The following is a 19,178-nucleotide window of genomic DNA, read 5'->3' as shown; positions in this document are numbered from 1 at the left end:
TGAGAATTGTAACAAATGGCTCATTACAAAGTTTCTCACCTTCAGGATCTTTTGAATGCTGGTATAAAATACATTCAGCTTCTATACCCTTCTCTCTCCCAACTTAATAATTGGTGACATGAGCCTCAAACAATCTGTGACTCTACTGCGGTAGGCACTAGGGTAGCAGGATGGTAAGGCTGGAAGGGCCTTTAAAAATCATCTACTCAAACCTAAGCCTTTCATTTTTCTGAAAGAAAAATGGGCTTGGAGAAGAACTGAGTTGTCTAACCATCAGAAAGCTGGTCCAGGAGGGGCTCAAAACCAAGTTCTGAGACTACCAGACCTGTTGCATTTTTATGACCCTAGGCAGCCTCAGACAAGTTGAGACTTGGAAGGGCTCAGCCTGGTACCCCAGCTCAGGGCCAGTGAGTTTCCCACAAGACACTAACATTCACCTTAATCTTGGTCTAAGAACTGGGTTTCTGCAAACTAGTCCTTTTCAACTTCAAAGTGGTGAGAAATCCCCAAGCACTGAGAGCTCACGAGACCATAAAGCTTGGCCTGAACCAACATGCACAGATCCTATCCTTTCACTTGAGAAAAAAAATCGTTGGTGCTTCTCATGTTCCACTAGACTATGAGAACCTGGAACAAAACCCAGCCAATTCAGTGCAGCACAAAACAAGTACGGTAACTATTGTGCCCCCTGGGAGCTGGCAGGTCAGGTATATAAATCCAACTTGTTCCAGGATAAAGCAGGAAGCAGAGGGGCAGGGCAGCAACTGGTATGGAACAACCAAGAGAGAAGAGATCACATTTGAATGAAGTGACTACCAACAAGATTAACAGTAATGATTAACATTCCTCCAGAAATTCTCCCCTGTATCCCAAAGAGTTTTCCTCCTCACTAGCTTATCAAATATTACCAAAGGGAGTGTCTAAGGAAGAAAGATTAGACGATTTTTAAAGGTGCTCCTGGACTTCTCTGGACCTTAGAGTCTTCATTCATAAAAGGAGGGATCAAATTACTCCTAACTCTGAGAGTCTGCGACACTAAAACAGGGGCCGCTCATTTATCAGGTCAAGGCACAGACATAGGCATCTCAGAGGTTTTATTCTTGCTGTTGTTCTCTTCTGCCTCTCCTTAGTTTATTAGGAAGAATTTGTAAGGGTCAAGCAGAAGAACCGGAGTTAGATCTGGGTTTGAAACCTGGCTCTGTGTCCTTGTGCAAATTATTTAACCTCTCTGAGCCTGTCTCTTAATCTTTTTTTAAGAAAGTAAACAAATAACTTTCTCCCCCAGTTCCTATCAGTAATTTTTAATAATTGAAATATAGTTGACATACATTATGTTAGTTTCAGGTGTACTGCATAGCGATTTGATGTTTGCATACATTATAAAATGATCACCACAAAAAATCTAGTAACCACCTGTCCCCATACAAAGTTATTACAATATTATTGACCTTATTCCTTACGCTGCATCTTATATCCCTGTGGCTTATTTATAACTGGAGGTTTGTACCTCTTAATTCCCTTTACCTATTTCACCCCCTTGTCTCTTAATCTTTAAAAAGAGGATATCACCCACCTTACAGCATTACCAAGAGGATTAAGAGAAAGAACATAATATTACCTGAAAATACCTCCCACAGTGCCTGGCACTTAGTTGGCAACTGAATTGTGAGTAGCTTTTCTTCTTTCTTTCATGTATATCTAGGGGACTGGCTGGGGAAAACGCTGAGCTATTAAATACATTAGCCTCTAAAATCTGATGGGAATGTTTTCAAAACAAATTCAGCAAATGTCTTCTATGTGTCCATGTGCAAGACAGAGACTAGGCCACGAACTTATGGGGCCCTTGTCGAGCGCTCATGGGTATGAGGGGCAAGGATATATAAAAAAATAACACACGTCAGAGAGGGACAAACCAGGTACTGGGGGCAGGGCAAGCTTGGTAGAGTAATAAGACACTTGGTAGAGAAACAAACAAGACAGATGGTTCTTGCCGCTTTCGGCTTTCGGGCACTCAGGTTCTCACTTCCAACCATAAGTTTACTTAGCTGTGAATGAGTAGGCATTTTCTTATCTAGGGGAAGGCCTACAAAGAATCTCTTTATCAGAGAACTGGTTAACCAATTCATACATTCTCAGATGGCAGTTCTCAACCCATTGTCAATGGCAGGGAAAAACTACTTTTGAGTCCTTATTATATGCCAGGCAGTGTCCTAAGCACTAGGCAAGCATGAACTAATTGAATATAAAGATTCCATGAAATAAGGACTAGTATCAAAGGACTATTATTGTTCCCATTTTAATGAAAAGGAAACTGAACTGCTCAACTAACAAGTGTTAGAGCTGGGATTAGACCACAGGTCTGCTTACTCCGAAGTCTGTCTTTAACTACATTTTAGACTTTCTTTACTGGAAAAATAAATTACAAGTAGAGAGATCTGACAAAATAGAATCCCAGGATGGACGCTCAAGGTGTACTTTAATAGAACCAAGCAATGGTTTCGTGTTTTAGCTACTGTTGGATGTTAATTAATAGTTAAGAGTCTAATTCTTGCTACTGTATAAAGAAAGGTCAAGAGTGGGAAAGAATATAGACTTGTAAGAGACTGCTACAGCTCCACGCCCTCTCACTGAAATGCCGAAGTGATACCTGAGAGTGGGCTCCACCCTTCCCTAGTATGCCTGAGCCTGAGCCCCCAACCCCAGGTTGCACTGATCAGAGGCCAGCCCTGGGCTGGAAATCAGCACAGCCTCCAGAAGAGGCAGACAACCCACCAGGAATGTGGAAAGCCTAATACTGCCTCTTGAACATGATGGGTTTCTATTCAGCTTTAAAACCTTGTGGTCTTCTTGGACCCTACCTTGCTCCCTCCATCCCATATCCAGAGCCATTCAAGTCACCCAACCCTGCCCATGACATGAGGCATTTTCCTCTGGTCAGTGCCTCCTTCTCCATTCCTATCACTAACAACCTCAGCTCAGGGTCCATTGTATGTACCCACCTCCAGACTGGTGCTTTTCCTCACCCTTGTCCAATCCATCCTGCCCACCAAAGCCAGATTGATAGTATAAACACAAAATGCCCACATCATGACTCTCCCTGACCCTAAACCTATGGTCTCTGCTGCAGATCAGAAAAGTCTACAAGCCTGGCATTAAACCCTCTGCAGTCTGGCTTCACCCACCCTCCCAGCCTTATCTTCCACTTCCCACACCTCCCAATCTTTGCCTCCACCACACATATTAATTCACCACCCCTTGTGAAGATCTTGAAACTCACCTGCCTTTGCAATCCTACTCCCACAGTTTTCTTCCTTACCCCTTAAACCCCCCTGCCCTTTTTTTTTTAACCTACCTGAGACCTCTCAAATCTTACCTCCCTCAAGCATTCCCTGACCAAATCTGGTAGCCACCCTGGACACCCTGCTGTTCTTCAAACATGCCAAGCACATTCCTGGCTCAGGGTCTTCCACTCATTCTCTTTTATTCCTTGTCCAGAATGTTCTACCCCCAGATATGCAAATGGCTCACTCCCTTGCTTCATTTCTCTGCTCAGATGTCATCAACCAGAGAGGTTCCCCTGACCTCCCACTGCACCTATGCCCTTATCATACTTCATCTCTCTTCAGAGCATTTATCCCTGACATATGATATTCATGTATTTATTTATTGTCTGTCTCTTGCCACCAGAACATACACTCCACAAGGGAAGGGATTTGATCTATTTTGCTCCCTGTTGTATCCCCCAGGGCCTAGAAGTGCTTGGCACACAGTAGGAACTCAATATATATTTGTGGAATAAATGTATGAATAAAGTTCTCCCTCACCTTTGAAATTCCCTAATGTTATCACCTATAGGCCTTATAATAGCTTGCCTTGATTTGTTCATTTTTTCCTCAATTACTCTAAATCGTGAATTTCTCAAAAGCATAAACCACATATTATTCATTTCCACAAATACTGTGTGCCAGACCCTGTATGCCTCAAGGACCCCGGAATATTGGAAAGAGCACTGGACAAGTCCTAGGTTAGTCCTGGCTCTACCACTAGTTGAGTAACCCTAGACAAATCCATTTTCCTCCCTAGTCCTCAGTTTCTTAACATGTAAAATGAGGAGAGTTACATTATCTCTAGCATCTGTTAAAATTTATAACGGGTAACACTTGGCCCAGCCCAGTGCCTTAGACATCATCGGTACTCAGCAAATATTTGATTTCTTTGCTGTTGATTCTCCTGTTACACAGGAATCTGAGTTGTCTTGGAACACAGCTCTGACAGAACAAGTAAAAGTTTAAGTCCCGCTTCCTTCTCTGACTCCATGGGCAACCTAATTCTGGTGTTTGTGATACAGAGAGGATGATGCACCAAATTTGAAGCTAGAAAATATGAACTCTGACCACTGCTATTTTTTCGGCTATGGAACCTTGAACAAGTAATTTCTGAACCTTAGTCTCCTCATCCATAAAAAAGCCGTATTGGCCTTCTCTCAGTCTTCAAAGGCACCACATGCCTTTCTGCCTCAGGGTTTTTTTATGTTCCCTCTGCCTGAAAAGTTCTTCACCCTTTCTTAGCTGGACTAGCTTCTACTTATCCTCAGGGCTCAGCATAAACTTGCTTTATAAAGGAATGTGTTCCCTATCCACTTCCCTTGCCCCTGGTGCAATTTTACATATCTCAACTGCTTATCTCAGTTATTATGGCATTTATCTCAATTGTCACCTCAATTATTTACTGTACATTGCTAGGGCTGTAAGCACCACAAAGGCCAAGAATTGTGTCGTTTTGCTCATCATTATACTCCTCAGCGCTTGGCTTAGTGTGTGGCCCAGAAGTATCCAACAAATATTCTTATGGAAGAATGTACAAACTAATGCATCTAGAGGCACTAATGCCTCTAGACAGCTTTTTGGTTCACTCAGAGAAAGAGCTAATAAACACTATTGCACTCTAAGATCTTTCGCAAGTTTCTGAGAATCAAGGTTCAAGACAGGGAACCTATGTTACTCAAAGGTTAGAAAAAATCATTAGAAATCATTTCAGACAAAGAATTCTGGAAACTAAAAAAAAAAAAAAGTAAAATAGGAAGGGACGGAGAATGTCTACCTCTAGCCCTTTTTCTCCAAAAGCCTATTATCAAGAATGAGGAGACAATCCCATGCTCCCATGGTGAGGAAGTGACCCACTGGTGGCCTGGTCCTTTTATTCAGGATGGAGGAAGTGACTGTCCACAGGCTGAAAGCCAGGAAGTGGGGGCAGATATCCAGGACAGCCTCCCTCCTCCATTATTCCCTCCTGCCAGCTCTAGAAAGCTTCTGGACGCTGACCCTGGTCGACCTAGAGGCTGGGCCACCCACACAGGTGGGTGTTTCCCACAACTTTCTGGGAAACAGAAAGTTCCTGGTACTGGGGGACAGGCAAGGAGGGCAGGAAGCTGCAGGGTGGTGTGAGATGACTGGGAGGGGACCGCAGGCCCAGCCAACCTAACCCTGAAGCTACCCTTCACCCTTAGACACTCTTCCTTCCAGGAGGTGTTTGGCCACATTCCTTTCTGGTCTCAGAGGGGCCATGGGAGGGCCCAGAGCCCCAGGAGGCCTACCTGCCTCAGGAAGAAGCTTCAATATCTCCCTACCCCCAGTCGTGTCCTAAACCCCAAGGGAGCCCACAATGCCCTACTTCCTGCAAAGAACCCCAAGACCCAGGAGACCGCAGGCACCAAGATACCCTCCAGAAGCCTTGGATCCCGTGGGAAAGTCATACTCTCCTTAATTTTCCACAGAAAATCCAGAACACGGGGTAACTCTCCATACCCTCAGAACCTACCCAAACTCTGAGGATGCCGTACTCCCCACATTCCCCCAAACCGTGACTCCAAAGGAAACCGGTCCCCTCAGCTTCCTTAGAAAGAGTTTTAATTTGAGGACCTGCAGTCTCCAGGTCCACAAAAAAAGGTGCCCCCCAGCATCCCTTCCTCCCAAGGACCTCAACTCGCGGGAAGCCGCCCACCCTGCCTGCCCCCCTCCCCGCGAGCCCTCTATCCCCGCTCCCCACAACCTCCGAGTCTTCGGGGAGCGCTGTGCTCACTCCCCAAGTTCTCCCTCTAAGAAGCCGGTACCCACGGGGGTCCACTCAGCCCGAAACCCCCGAGAGGTCGCCAGCTCCCCTCAGGCGCCCCGGGACCGGGACAGGACGGCGCAGCCCTTCCTTACCCGCCTGCTCGGCCATGGTCCCAGAGGCGCGGAAATAGGGAAAAGGAGGCCGCTACACCGGCGTCTCCGCTCAGCTCCTGCTGCCGCCTCAGGCGCGCGAGGACCTCTGCCCGGGGCGCGAGCGAGATGCGCCGCCTACGGCGCCCGGGGAGGACCAAACCGCACCTGGCACGGGGGCCCGCCCGCCGACGCCCCGCCCAGCCGACGCCGGGCCCCGTCCCTGGGCCTAGCCCCGCCCCTGGGCCTAGCCCCGCCCCGGGACCTGGCCCCGCCCCCTGGTTCTGGCTCTGCGGCGGCCCTGGTGCCCCCTAGCCTCTGCGCCCTCTGTGGGTGCCCGAACTGGTGAGGGTGATTCTGCGCAGGCTGGAGATCTCAACACAGAGGACCCTCTGCCCATTTTTTTTTTTTTAATATTTATTTATTTATTTTGGCCTGTGTTGGGTCTTCGTTGCTACCCGCAGGCTTTCTCTAGTTGTGGCGAGCCGGGGCTACTCTTCGTCGCAGTGCGCGGGCTTCTCGTTGCGGTGGCTTCTCTTGTTGTGGAGCACGGACTGTAGGTGCACGGGCTTCAGTAATTGCAGCACGCAGGCTCAGTAGTTGTGTCTCATGGGCTCTAGAGCGCAGGCTCCGTAGTTGTGGCACACGGGCTTTGTTGCTCCACGGCATGTGGGATCTTCCCGGACCAGGGCTCGAACCCGTGTCCCCTGCATTGGCAGGCGGATTCTTAACCACTGCGCCACCAGGGAAGTCCCCCTCTGCCCATTTTACCGATGCGGACAGCTGAGGACCAGAGGGGACAAGTTCGAACCTCAAAATGGCTCAGCTCATTAGGAGCTGAGCTGGGATGGGAACGCAGGCTCTTAATCCCCAGTCGAAAGCTCTTTCCAGTAGAGTGTCTGGAATCAAGAATATGAATATGGAGAAACCAGGTTTACCCACAAATAGCTTTGAGGGGGGTTGAGGGTGGGCTTTTCTTAGAAGCTTCCAGCTCAGAGAAGCCACTTGTCTGTGCCACTATAAGCAAGCTGACACTCAGTGGCAGATCCTTAGCAGGCCAGGTAGGTATGTAAATGAACCCCGAACACCAGATCTTCCAATTTTTCAAGATAAGCCAAAAATCCAGGTATTTAGGTGAAATTTCCCTCTTTTAAAAATGTTGGTAACATTCAAATTCTAAAAATGCCATGTAGGTCAAAGGAAATGTACCAGTGGTCTGGATTTGCCCTTCGGACTCTTCTTTGTAGAGAAGAGCCCTGGACCAGGATTTAGGACAGCAGACTGGTTTCTTGCAGCCGCTAGGTGGCTGAGGGGCCTTGAGAGAACCACTTCCCCTCACTTGGTTTGGGAGGGGATTGGGGTCCTTTGTGTGACTAAGGTTCGGCCACATCAGCTGGTCCCTGAGGTCCCTCCCATCTGATTCTCTTGTGCTGGGTCTTTGGCAACTGTTATTTCCTTAGATCAGATTTAGGTCATGAGAAAAGTGTACAAATAACCAGGAAGGGACAGGGATGGGGCCCAAGGAAATGGATCACGACACTCCCACCAAGGACGAAGTTCAACCCAGCACTGAAATACACAAAGGTGAGCACAATCCTCTTCCTTCCTGCTCTGACCGTGTATTCCAAACCAGATGCAGGTCAGATTCTTCTCCTCTGGGTGTGGCAGGTGGCCCCTGAAGTCCTGAGTGTGAAGAAAGTGCTGAGGGGCAGTGTGGGCGATATGCCTGACTTCTGTTCATTCCTGGGAACCCTCTTCAGCAGTCGGCTTTAGTTTCTGAGGAAATCTCTGCTCTGATTATAGTAAAGACAAAACTGTGTATTGAATTAAAGTGATGGTGATCCAGGGGACTCTCCTGACAAGCCACCTCATGGCTAGCGAAAAGGGGTGAGGCTTTTATTTGCCCTGCACATGGAAAGAGGTTACACTGTATTTTCCCAGACACCAAGGCACTGGCAGCCTTGGAACCAAGGCCCCTGGGAGTCTTCCCTCTCCCTCTGCCCCACAGCAAGGCACCCAGGTCTGTCTCTTCTCCCTCCTCACTCTCTCTCATTACACTTCTTTCCCACCTCCAGCCTCATGGTCTTCACCAGCAGGGAGCGGGAGGATAAACAACTCCCCCCCAAGTTGCTCCCAGGGAAGTTCAGGTAACTTTGAGAAATGCAAGTTGAAATGTAAAGGAAGATAACAGCAGTCTATAGAAATGATAAAACCCAGAGATACCTTTTCAACATGGACACAAAGAACATTCCAAAATCACTTGTGAACTCAAGGGGAGTTCTGGAGGGCAGAAAAGGTCTGCGCAGGGAGAAAGCCTTCTGGGTTTCTAGTACCAGGTCACCTGTCCGCAGTTTGATTACCTGACCATGGCTTGGTCAGTCCTTGAGTCCAGATTCTGCTGACTGACTCACAATCAACTCTCTGGACCTACAGAAATGAGGACCTGGGCCCTGACAAACACCTTAAGGTCTGGCTCTGCCATCCTGAGGGGACTGGTCTACTGGTCCACAGCCAGACACTCCCACTGTTCACTTCCATGTGCCTCAGACCAAGCCAGTCTTGGACCTCTAATTTCTCCTCTCCCTGAGTCGTCCTACCTAAAATGGACTGATTAATCTTCCAAAATTATGTTTGTCACCTCTGTGCTCAAAAACCTCCAATAGCTCCCTATTGCCTACAAAATAACAGCCAAACCTGGCCCTCAAGAACTAACCACATCTCACCCTACAGCCTTCTCTCCCTACTCCCTTTGCTCCAGGACTCTGCTTTTCCTGAATACCTTCTGCCCTTGTAACATTCTGCCATTCCTACAACCACCAGCTGTCCCCCACAACCCCACTGCTCCCCATGTTCTCTGTAATTTTGTTGTCCCATTCTGCCAGAAGTGCAGTCTTGTTTCTAAACATTTTTTTTTTTTTAATAAATTTATTTATTTATTTTTGGCTGTGTTGGGTCTTCGTTGCTGTGCTTTCTCTAGTTGTGGCGAGCTGGGGCTACTCTTCGTTGCAGTGCACGGGCTTCTCCTTGTGGTGGCTTCTCTTGTTGTGGAGCATGGGCTCTAGGCACGTGGGCTTCAGTAGTTGAGGCACGCAGGCTCAGTAGTTGTGGCTCTCGGGCGCTAGAGCACAGGCTCAGTAGTTGTGGCACACGGGCTTAGTTGCTCCGTGGCATGTGGAATCTTCCCGGACCAGGGCTCGAACCCGTGTTCATGCATTGGCAGGCGGATTCTTAACCACTGCGCCACCAGGGAAGTCCTCTAAACTCTTAACACATTGTTATTTTCAATTATATCATTTTGCAACCCCTGTGAACTAATCTAAATCTGCACAGTCCAATATGGTAGCCACTAGCCATATGTGGCTATTTAAATTAAAATGAGATAAAACAAAAAATTCAGTTCTTCAGTCCACTAGCCACATTTCAGGTGCTTGATAGGCACATGTGTCTAGTGGTTACTGTGTTGCACAGTGCAGACAGAGAACATCTCCACGACTGCAGAAAATTCTATTGGACAGTGCTGTTCTAGACAATGATCAGTAAGGGCTGCTAACATCACAAAGAGGGACTACCAGACATTATGTGTCTCCTGATAGGATGCAACAAGAAGTATACACTACCACTCATGACATAGTCTTACCAAAAAAAAAAAAAAAAAAAAAAAAAAAAATCAAGCCTGAATCTGGCCAAGCCTCTAGATTTAACAACCAATTTATAGGAAATACAAGAGTAAGAAGAGTTTAATACCACAGTGATGCAAATAGCAAAAGTGAAGTTGTAGGAAACTGAACAGGACAAACTAACTGCAAGGGAAAGAAAAGAAACGGAAGAGGATCCTATAGATGTAACAGAGACTTAAGAGACATCCAATAGCAATGTATGGATCTAATCTGGATCTCAACTCAAACTGTACAAGAGTTATGAGACAACGAGAAAAATTTGAACAATGATTGGATACATGATATTAAGGAATTACCATCAATTTTTAAAGGTACATAAAAGAGTATCTTGGTTATATTTTTAAAAATCCTTGAGATGCATATTGAAATACTTAATAGGTGAGATATGACTAGAATTTGCTTCAGAACAGTGCAGGTACGGGAGAGAAACTGTCAGGGTGGGGATGAATCAAGACTGGACCTGGGGCTTCCCTGGTGGCGCAGTGGTTAAGAATCCGCCTGCCAATGCAGGGGACATGGGTTCGTGACCCGGTCCGGGAAGATTCCACATGCCGCGGAGCGGCTAGGCCTGTGAGCCACAACTACTAAGCCTGCGTGTCTGGAGCCTGTGCTCCGCAACGGGAGAGGCCATGACAGTGAGAGGCCCGCGCACCGCGATGAAGAGTGGCCCCCGCTCGCCGCAACTGGAGAAAGCCCTCGCGCAGAAACGAAGACCCAACACAGCCAAAAATAAATAAAAAATAAATAAATTAATTAAAAAAAAAAAAAGACTGGACCTGAGTTGATGGCTATCAGGGTTGAACGACTGGTACATGGAGGCCTTATTGTCCTATTCTACTTCTGTGTCTTTTTTCCTTTTTTTTTTTAATACTTATTTTATTTAATTAATTTATTTATGGCTGTGTTGTGTCTTCGTCTCTGCGCGAGGGCTTTCTCTCTAGTTGCGGCAAGTGGGGCCACTCTTCATCGCGGTGCGCAGGCCTCTCATTATCGCGGCCTCTCCCGCTGCGGAGCACAGGCTCCAGACGCGCAGGCTCAGCAATTGTGGCTCACGGGCCTAGTTTCTCCGCAGCATGTGGGATCTTCCCAGACCAGGGCTCGAACCCGTGTCCCCGGCATTGGCAGGCGGATTCTCAACCACTGTGCCACCAGGGAAGCCCTTGTTTCCTTTTCTTACTGGGCTTATGAATTCCTGGAGTTCCCTTACCTTTGCATTTCCTACTATGTCTTGGCACTATTCAACTTGGTAACTGTTAGGTCAAAGTTGAAGGGGGAGAAAAGAGCTCCTTTCAGAGGGATGACCTGTAGCTCTGATGTGCTGGGGAGCCCGAGGCTGGGCCAGGTTTGTAATATCACCATCTTCCATGTCACATTCTGCTGAGAACCTCACAGAACCTTACAGAGCAGCACACCCCCTGTTCCAGGTAGAGGGCTTGGCTGGAGGCCAGCTTGCCTTGTCAAAGAACATGGGGAGAGATGCTGACACGGAACAACCTGATTGTCCTCAAGGCTCTTTTTGGCCACAAGCTAAGCTCCAGGGTGGCAGCCCACAACCTTCAGAATTCCATACACTTATGAGGACTGGGTCTGCCTGTCAGACAGGTCACACCTTGGGTGGGGCTGTGTATGAAGCCAGGCCTCCAGCCTATGCTTCTCATTTCTAATTATCCATGGGTGTTTGAAGACTTTCATCCTCAATCTTCCCAGAGGCCAGACCAGTCCTCAACCCATTCCCCCCCACTCCCCTGACACAGTAAGTCCACAGCTCACAGTTATGTAAAACCATTTGTTTAATTCTAAATCAAATCACTTTTACAACAGTGAAAATTAGTGACTGGTCAAGGTGTACACGGTATCATTTTCTGACTGTGGTTGGGACCTGGTCCTAATCCACAAAGGTGGCAGGAGGGGTTGGGGGCCAAGAACATAGAAAACACACACAAAGAAAGGAAAAACGCCTCGGCAGGGGGGTGAGGTGGTGAGCCTGCGGGGGCATTGGGAAGAGGCCTCCCTGTCGGGGCTGGGCCAGCAGTCCCAAGTTGGCTCTCCTGCCCCAGCTCCTGGCAGAGCATGAGTGGGGACCTGCAAGGTTCAAAATCAAAGGGCATATGGCCAAGCTAGCTTTGCTAACAGGTTCCTGGGATGCCTTTGCTGGTGGAGCTCTCCTGGGCTCACTCCCCTTCGTTAAAGGGTCAAAGTTATTTGTCTTCCTACCTACAACCCTTCTTTTTTTAACCTTTCTTCTGGAAACCCATTTCTGTTCGGTCCATCTGACTGAAGTCCTCTCTCCCATCGCTAGGTGGGAACATTGCACTGAGAAACCAGGGCCCGTTAGACCTGGGATTTCCAGAAGGTGATAAAATGAGCACTCTTGAGTGGGTGCCCAGAGAATCTTTAAAATCCATCAGGCACACCATAAAGCGGGTGGCTTATTCCTACCAAATGGATTCGGTAAATGAACCACCTATTCAATACTTACATTTTGTCTGTTTAAACACTGAACTCTGGCACTGAAAGGTACGAGGGGAAGTGGGGGGGGTGCAGTGGAGAGAGGAGAAGGGCTTCCCTCATCTTCCTCAAGGTCTTGGTTTCCACATGCTATGCAGAGCCATATCTGGAACAAACACTAGGTGGGGCTTTCAACCACTTGTTGGCTATTGCTGGGGGTAAACTCAGGAGCAGTGTGGACTGGTGAAGTGACAGACAGGCCCTCAGAGTAAGTCCATCTCCCCCTACCCTAAGGGTCTCCTGGAAGAGCCTGGATTTCTAGGAAGATGCCAGACTGGCAGAGCGAGAACCATTCCACCAGGTAAACTGTTCTCCTGCTGGCAACACACTCCCTCAGTCAAATTCGGATGAAGAAGCTTGTGAAGTTGAAAAACAAATCAAGGGCTTGGGAAGAATGACTTCCCTGCAAGTTTCCAGGGGAAGACTTCCACAGGCAGACCACATCCTATCTTTGTGCTGAGGCTCCCTGGGCTCTGCGCCCGGCTTTACAAACCACCAGGGGTTGCCTGCTCTGGAGTAGAGTGCTTCCCTGGTTTTAGCACACACACAAGAGGTCTTCAAACCATACCAAGATCAGAGTCACATGCTGGGTCTCCCCTTTCCCTGCCTCTTCTTTAAGGACAATTTGGCTTCTGAGGAGGGTGGTCTTCAACATGCAGCTGGGATGACTCAACAAGGTTCCCAGTTTCCTTTGTGGGGTCTGGGAAAGGATGCACCTGGAGCTTCTGCGGCCTTAGGGACAAGGCTGCTTGTTCAGTCGTTCCTGCATCTGAGCTCCGAATCCCACCTGAGCCCTGACTGCAGGTCTTTCCTAACAGCAGTCTGTCCTGGCTTCAACAGTAATCTAGGCTGGGTGCCCTCTGGCAGGGAGGCAGATTTGCATAGTTTTGGGGGAAAACTGATGGGAAACCACATGTCTCTGGGGATAATCTACGCCAGGAAACCAGGAGGTCATTCAAGCCACTCTGGAGCCAAAGACACTGAGCACAGCCCAGAGGCAATAGATCTTTGGGTCCCTGGTGAATTCATGAATCGACTCCAGCTCCAGCTGCTGCAATTATGATCTTAATAGGACAGCAATTTCTTGCATCTCTGCTGAAGAGGAAATAGGACAGAATAGCACTGCGATCTGGAAGGGGAACCTCTCTGTATGAGGAGTCCCACTGACTTCAGAGGCCACTTACCAAGGGATATTTAAAGAGATGAAAAAAAGTTTCCATATTTGGTTCGTCCCTTTGTTTTTATAATATTAAATTCAGGTGAAATTTTACTGACAATTCCTCTTCTCCTGCCTCTTCCCTGTGCAGAGTCAGGACCTGCTGAGCTGGGTGGAACAGGATTTCACGGTGTAACCCATGAGAGATGACTCAATGCCAAGGCCTGAGGTGTTTACAGCAGTGGCCACACTCCAGGGTCCTCAACGACTGGTCTTGAGTCCCAAAGCTCTGATGGAGAAGCAAAACTCCTTGATGTGTCACCGACCCCACTGATTCCAGAGGTCAGGATTAGCCAGGAAGCCAAACATCAAGAGTGGGGGTGGCATGTCACCGGTCCAGAGGCCCTGCATGGATGTAGGCCGGGAGCCCAGCATTAGGCAATCAATAGCCAGAACATGATCACCAGGGCCACAAACAGGAACAGGCGTGACAGGAACTGCTCGTCCACGTACTGGGGCGTTCCGGGGACAGCTGGAGGGACAGGAGGGAGGAGGGAGGCTGTGAGAATGCTGCAGCTGCACACACTGCCCACTAGAGTCAGGAGGGAGGAGGGAGGCTGTGAGAATGCTGCAGCTGCACACACTGCCCACTGGAGTCAGAAGTCGAGAGCATCAACCTTCATCTCTTTACAACAGAATCCTGCACACTAAAAATATTTCCAAACCCCAAATAATATTAGGCAAAACAAAATTCAAATTATAAAAACATGTGGAATCATATAACAATGAGGACAAAGTCTCCAATTCGTCCTAAGAGGGTTTTGTCTCCAGGTGCAAATAAACCAGGAAAGTCTTGGAGGGAAAAATAAAAGCTACTATTTGTTAAGCATCTTGTGTGTGCTGTTGTGTATACACATTATTGCCTGTTGGGCATTATTATCCCATTCTGTGTAAGAAGAAACTGAAGCACAGGTATGAGGTGACCTGCCCAAGATCTCAAGGTCCATGAGCTGGTGGAGAGCCCACAGCTGTGCTCTCAGCCTCTCCACACACTGCCTCTCGAGTCATGGAGTCTCTAGATTCTGGCACTGATGAGTCAGGAGGGGTCTCAGGGAGCCCCGCTTGAGGTGCCTTCCTTTTCCAGACTTGAGAACTAGAGCCCAGACAGGCAAAACGACCTGTCTCCCTCAATCCATAGCAAACTAGGGGCAGAAGTGGCCTGAGAACCTGGGTCTCCACTCCTCTCTGCTTTGAGAAAAGCTACTCCGTAGAGCTCCTTGTCCTGCTGTGGGGCAAGGAGAGTTAAGAGAAACTACATCCCAGATGGGCAAACTGTACCAAACACACACAACAAGGGAAAACTGTGACTGTGGCAAGGGGATAAAGAGAGTTCACAGCCTGGCTGTGAACTCTCTTTACCTGGGGAACCCAGGTGAGCCCTGGACCAGGATGGATGGAAATAAACTAGCAGGCAGGTGCGTGCTCCTTCCACAGGGCCCTATCCCTTCTTCAGAGCAGAGCACACCTGGCCCTTTGGGGTCTCTTTCCTCTGATAAAACAGCATGTGAACAGAGGAGAAACTTTTGAGGTAGATGAGGTAAGGAAGGGCAGTCCCAAGATCGCTTGGTGCTATATCATGCCCCAGTTAGGCACGCTGATGGAACCAAGCAGGCCGGCAGTCAACAAAGACTTACCGATTGTCTGCTATGTGCCAAGCACCCGGGTGGGGGGGCAGGGGACAAATGGATGGCTCAGGAGAGGTTACTGTCCCTCGAGCCTAAGCTCCTGGCCAGGAGCCACGCACTGGTCCCTTCTGTACCTCACACTGTGCCCAGCACACGAAGCCCCATTGAGTGCAAGCAGAGCTCAACCGCCCTCGGCAGCTCTGCAGCTCCATGGTCAGGATCTGGCCCTGGGCGTCAGATTGCAATAGAGCCCAGGGCACCTACCTCGCTGCCCTGCCCTACACCGACTGCAGCCAGCACTCTCAAGCTGGCTGGGGGGAGAAAGGTAGAAGCAGGTGGCAGACCTAGGCATGGCTCCCAAAGGGCTGAGGCTTAGGACCAGCCCGACGTGTGTCCTGAGGGAAGCTGGCCAGAGATGCCAGAGAATAGGGAGGCCCACACTCCATGCGGTCGCCTGGCCCCTCCCCACCCGCAATGGTCAAAGTCGCGGGTATATGCCCAGGACTAGGCTTTTACTCAGCTGGGTAGAGTATATACTTTTTCATTTTATGGGCATGGGTTATATCTTGGAAAACATTACTGAGCATTTTCTGAATTGTAAAATGGAGTTAATTGCACATCTGTCCCACAGGCTCATCGTGGGGATCCCAGGTTTATAATGGAAAGCACTCTGAACGTGCCTGTGCCTAATACTTGGTAAGTGTGCAATATCATTACCATGACTACCAGTAATCAGAAAAGAGTTTAGCACATTTTGAAAAGGCTGATTATCCTACATATTGCTGAATTCCTAGGAGTCTTCAAGCAAAATCACTAAGAGAATAGGGTCTTACCTGGAGGAGGCCGCCCATCGTTTATGTTAAATGCTGTGGCAAATATGCCAAAGGGAAATGCCCCAATTCCAAAAGACATCTGGAAGCCACCATCTCCAAATCCAAACCCTTGAAATCCCTGTGAGGAAGAAATGCAATTCAGAACAGGCAGGTTTTTCCTCACCTGTCACACGTCACCTTACGTGTAGCACCCGCCTTTCTTCCCCACCCTCTTTTCCTCCCATCTAGATCTCAAGGCAGAGGAACTCTGGTGGCTCCTCCGCCCTCCTGGCCATCCAGGGGTCCCAGCTAAGGAGCTATGAATACCAGAAAGGACTGGCTCTGACCCAAAGTAAAACTCTCTGCTGATGCAAGTAAGCGTTCTCAGAGCTCCAGGTTCCTTCCCAGAGTCCCACACTAGCCAATAAAACTTTCTACATGCTTTATAACAGCCAAAGTGTCAACAACTCCTATACCCAATTACAAGGGAACATAGAACAAGCTACACATTATCTATAAGAGCAAAAAAAGTGGAACTCTAATTGGCCAACAATGGAGGTCATGATCAAAATTTCGATACATTACACTGACTATGAAGCAACACAGAAAAACTCTTATGACCAAGCTTTCAGACAAAATTGTTTGAACACCATGGTCACAAGTATGTGACAATATGTATGTAGGTGGAAAAGATATGGATAAGTATTTTCCCTCAGATTTTTCTTTTAATATTGTTACAGAGAATTTTAAAAATTCAAAACACTTTTTTTCCTGATTACAAAAGTAATATATGCTTGCTATGAGAAATTAACACATTACAGGAATAAATAACACAGAAAATCAGGTCTCCTTGTTCACCCTCCACTTCATAACCCCTCCCTCCAATGACCACTGTCAACAGTTTGGTATCATCCTCAGCTTTTTTTCCCTATAATGTTGGGTTCGCCAAAAAGTTCATTCAGATTTTTCCATAAGATGGTGGAAACGAACTTTTTGGCCAGCCCAATATGTTCTACACTGCATCATCTTTCACATGAAAAGATTCGGAAGGAACCATAATATTGTAAATAGGTTAACTCCTATTTTCTAAGTGCCAACTCTGTGCTGGGCACTGTGCTAAGCACTAGTACACTCAAATTGCATTTAATTCTTACATTAGGATCACCCACATTTACAGATGACCAAACCAAGGCTCAGAGAGGTGAAATAACTTGACCAAGGTCACACAGCTGGTAAGGGGTAGAGTTTAGATCTGGAACTAGATCAGTATGGTCCGAAAACCCATGCTCTTAATTATTGTGCACATCTTAAAAAAATTCCTCTTCTCCTCTGCATCCCTGGGTAGATCTTTAGAACAAATGATTAAAAAATAATTAAAGAAAAGAAAAATTATTGGGCTAACTGCTCTCCACAAAGAGCTGATAGGCCTTCATTTGTGAGTCTTCTGCAAGTCATGCAAGTGGCTGCTCCCTATCCCTGCTGAGCATAGCCTGGCACCCAGCTCCAAACTTCTTGCTGGGCAGCACTACCTATAAAGCCTAACAGCAGATTTATTAAGAGGGCGGACCTACAGGGAAGGAAAACTGGTTTCCATCTCCTCAGTGCAGAAAAGCCTCCAACTAAGAGCCAGCCTGGTTGAGTCTGAGGGCTCCTGGGATCAAGGCTGCCTTACCCAGGAAGGTGCAACTGTTTCATCAGGAACCACCACTTCATTCAGTGCAAATCCGAGGACTGGCCCTCCGGCCTCCCTTCCAGCAACACCTGTACAATCCCACAAGTCCTCACATTTGGTAGGTTTATGTTCCTGGGGCAGAGTAGGCAAAAAACATCACCGGTGGCTGTGGGTGCTTGTAAACGCCAGAGATGTGCACTGGCGTGCACATCTGATGTGCAGTCTTCACAGTCAGGGCCTCTGGCTTCCTGGGGCCTCAGATTCCTGGGTTAGGAGCTAATGTTCCACTGGGAACCAGAGCCTGGGAAGTACACAGTCTTATCCACTGGACCACTAGGGAAGTCCTCAATAAAGTATTTTTTAATTAAAGTATGCACTTTTTTTTCAACATAATGCTATTTATTGCTAATTTAATAGACTATAGTGTAAACATAACTTTTATATGCACTCAGAAACCAAAAAAATTGTGTGACTTGCTTTACTGTGATATTCGCTTTATTGTGGTGGTCTGGAACTAAACCTGAAGCATCTCCAAGGTCTGCCTGTGGACTCCGTAAGGGCAGGGATCTTTACTATGTTCACTGATACATTACCAGTGCCTAGAATGAGGCCCAGCACACAGAGGGCACTAAATATAGAATAAAATTTTAAAAGAGAGTTACAAAACAGGAGCCAAATATTGTAAAAATAAAAATAAAAATATATGTAGGACTTCCCTGGTGGCGCAGTGGTTAAGAATCCGCCTGCCAATGCAGGGGACACGGGTTCGAGCCCTGGTCCGGGAAGATTCCACATGCCACAGAGCAACTAAGCCCGTGCGCCACAACTACTGAGCCTGTGCTCTAGAGCCCGCGAGCCACAACTACTGAGCCCATGTGCCACAACTACTGAAGCCCGCACGCTCTAGGGCCCGTGCTCCGCAACAAAGAGAAACCACTGCAATGAGAAGCCCGTGCACTGCAACAAAGCATAGCCCCCGCTCGCCACAACTAGAGAAAGCCCGTGCGCAGCAGCAAAGACCCAACACAGCCAAAAATAAGTAAATAAATAAACTAATTTAAAAAAAATATGTATACACACACATCTATCTATAAAACACACACACACAAATAGATCTATAAAATTTGTGTGTATAGATAATCATAGAAAAATAGAAAAGAAAATAGACCAATGTGTTTCCATTGGTTATCTCTGGATGGTGTGATTATAAGTCATGTTCTCCCCTCTTTTCCTTTCTGTATTTTGCAAATTTTCCTTTACTTTTATAATCAAGAAGAAAAAATGTAGGGCCAAGAGGGAAACTTCTAAAGCCATGGGCTCATTTCTAGAAGCCTTCTCCTAGAATTTTCCTCACCCCTCTGTTCTCCGGTTCTGGCCTCTGTCCTTGAGGACGGGGAGGAGTCTTCTCTCTGAAACAGAAACGGTGTAAAATAAGTCTATTACGAACGCTTTGACCTGTTCCGTGGGG

General features: G+C 47.5%; 1 protein-coding gene across 6 annotated transcripts in view; it reads right to left on the bottom strand.

Moving 5' to 3' along the window:
- Positions 1-19,178, bottom strand: part of LOC309610337 (E3 ubiquitin-protein ligase RNF185) — an 88,903-nt gene that overhangs the window by 48,511 nt on the left and 21,214 nt on the right. For 2 of the 6 annotated variants that reach the window (XM_082353106.1, XM_082353107.1), the window contains exons 5-7: positions 19,065-19,119; positions 17,711-17,842; positions 16,060-16,177 (exon numbers count right to left, since the gene is read on the bottom strand). In XM_082353106.1, the coding sequence (XP_082209232.1) occupies positions 16,060-16,177; positions 17,711-17,842; positions 19,065-19,119 (305 nt within the window). Of the gene's footprint in view, positions 1-6,203; positions 6,354-11,649; positions 14,074-16,059; positions 16,178-17,710; positions 17,843-19,064; positions 19,120-19,178 lie in introns of those variants that run through there. The other 4 variants (XM_082353112.1, XM_082353113.1, XM_082353108.1 and 1 more) reach the window with 4 other exon arrangements.

The sequence above is a fragment of the Balaenoptera borealis genome (genome assembly GCF_965194805.1).
Source record: "Balaenoptera borealis genome assembly, chromosome: 14".
Lineage (NCBI taxonomy): Eukaryota > Metazoa > Chordata > Mammalia > Artiodactyla > Balaenopteridae > Balaenoptera > Balaenoptera borealis.
This window is presented reverse-complemented; position numbering and strand designations above follow the sequence as displayed.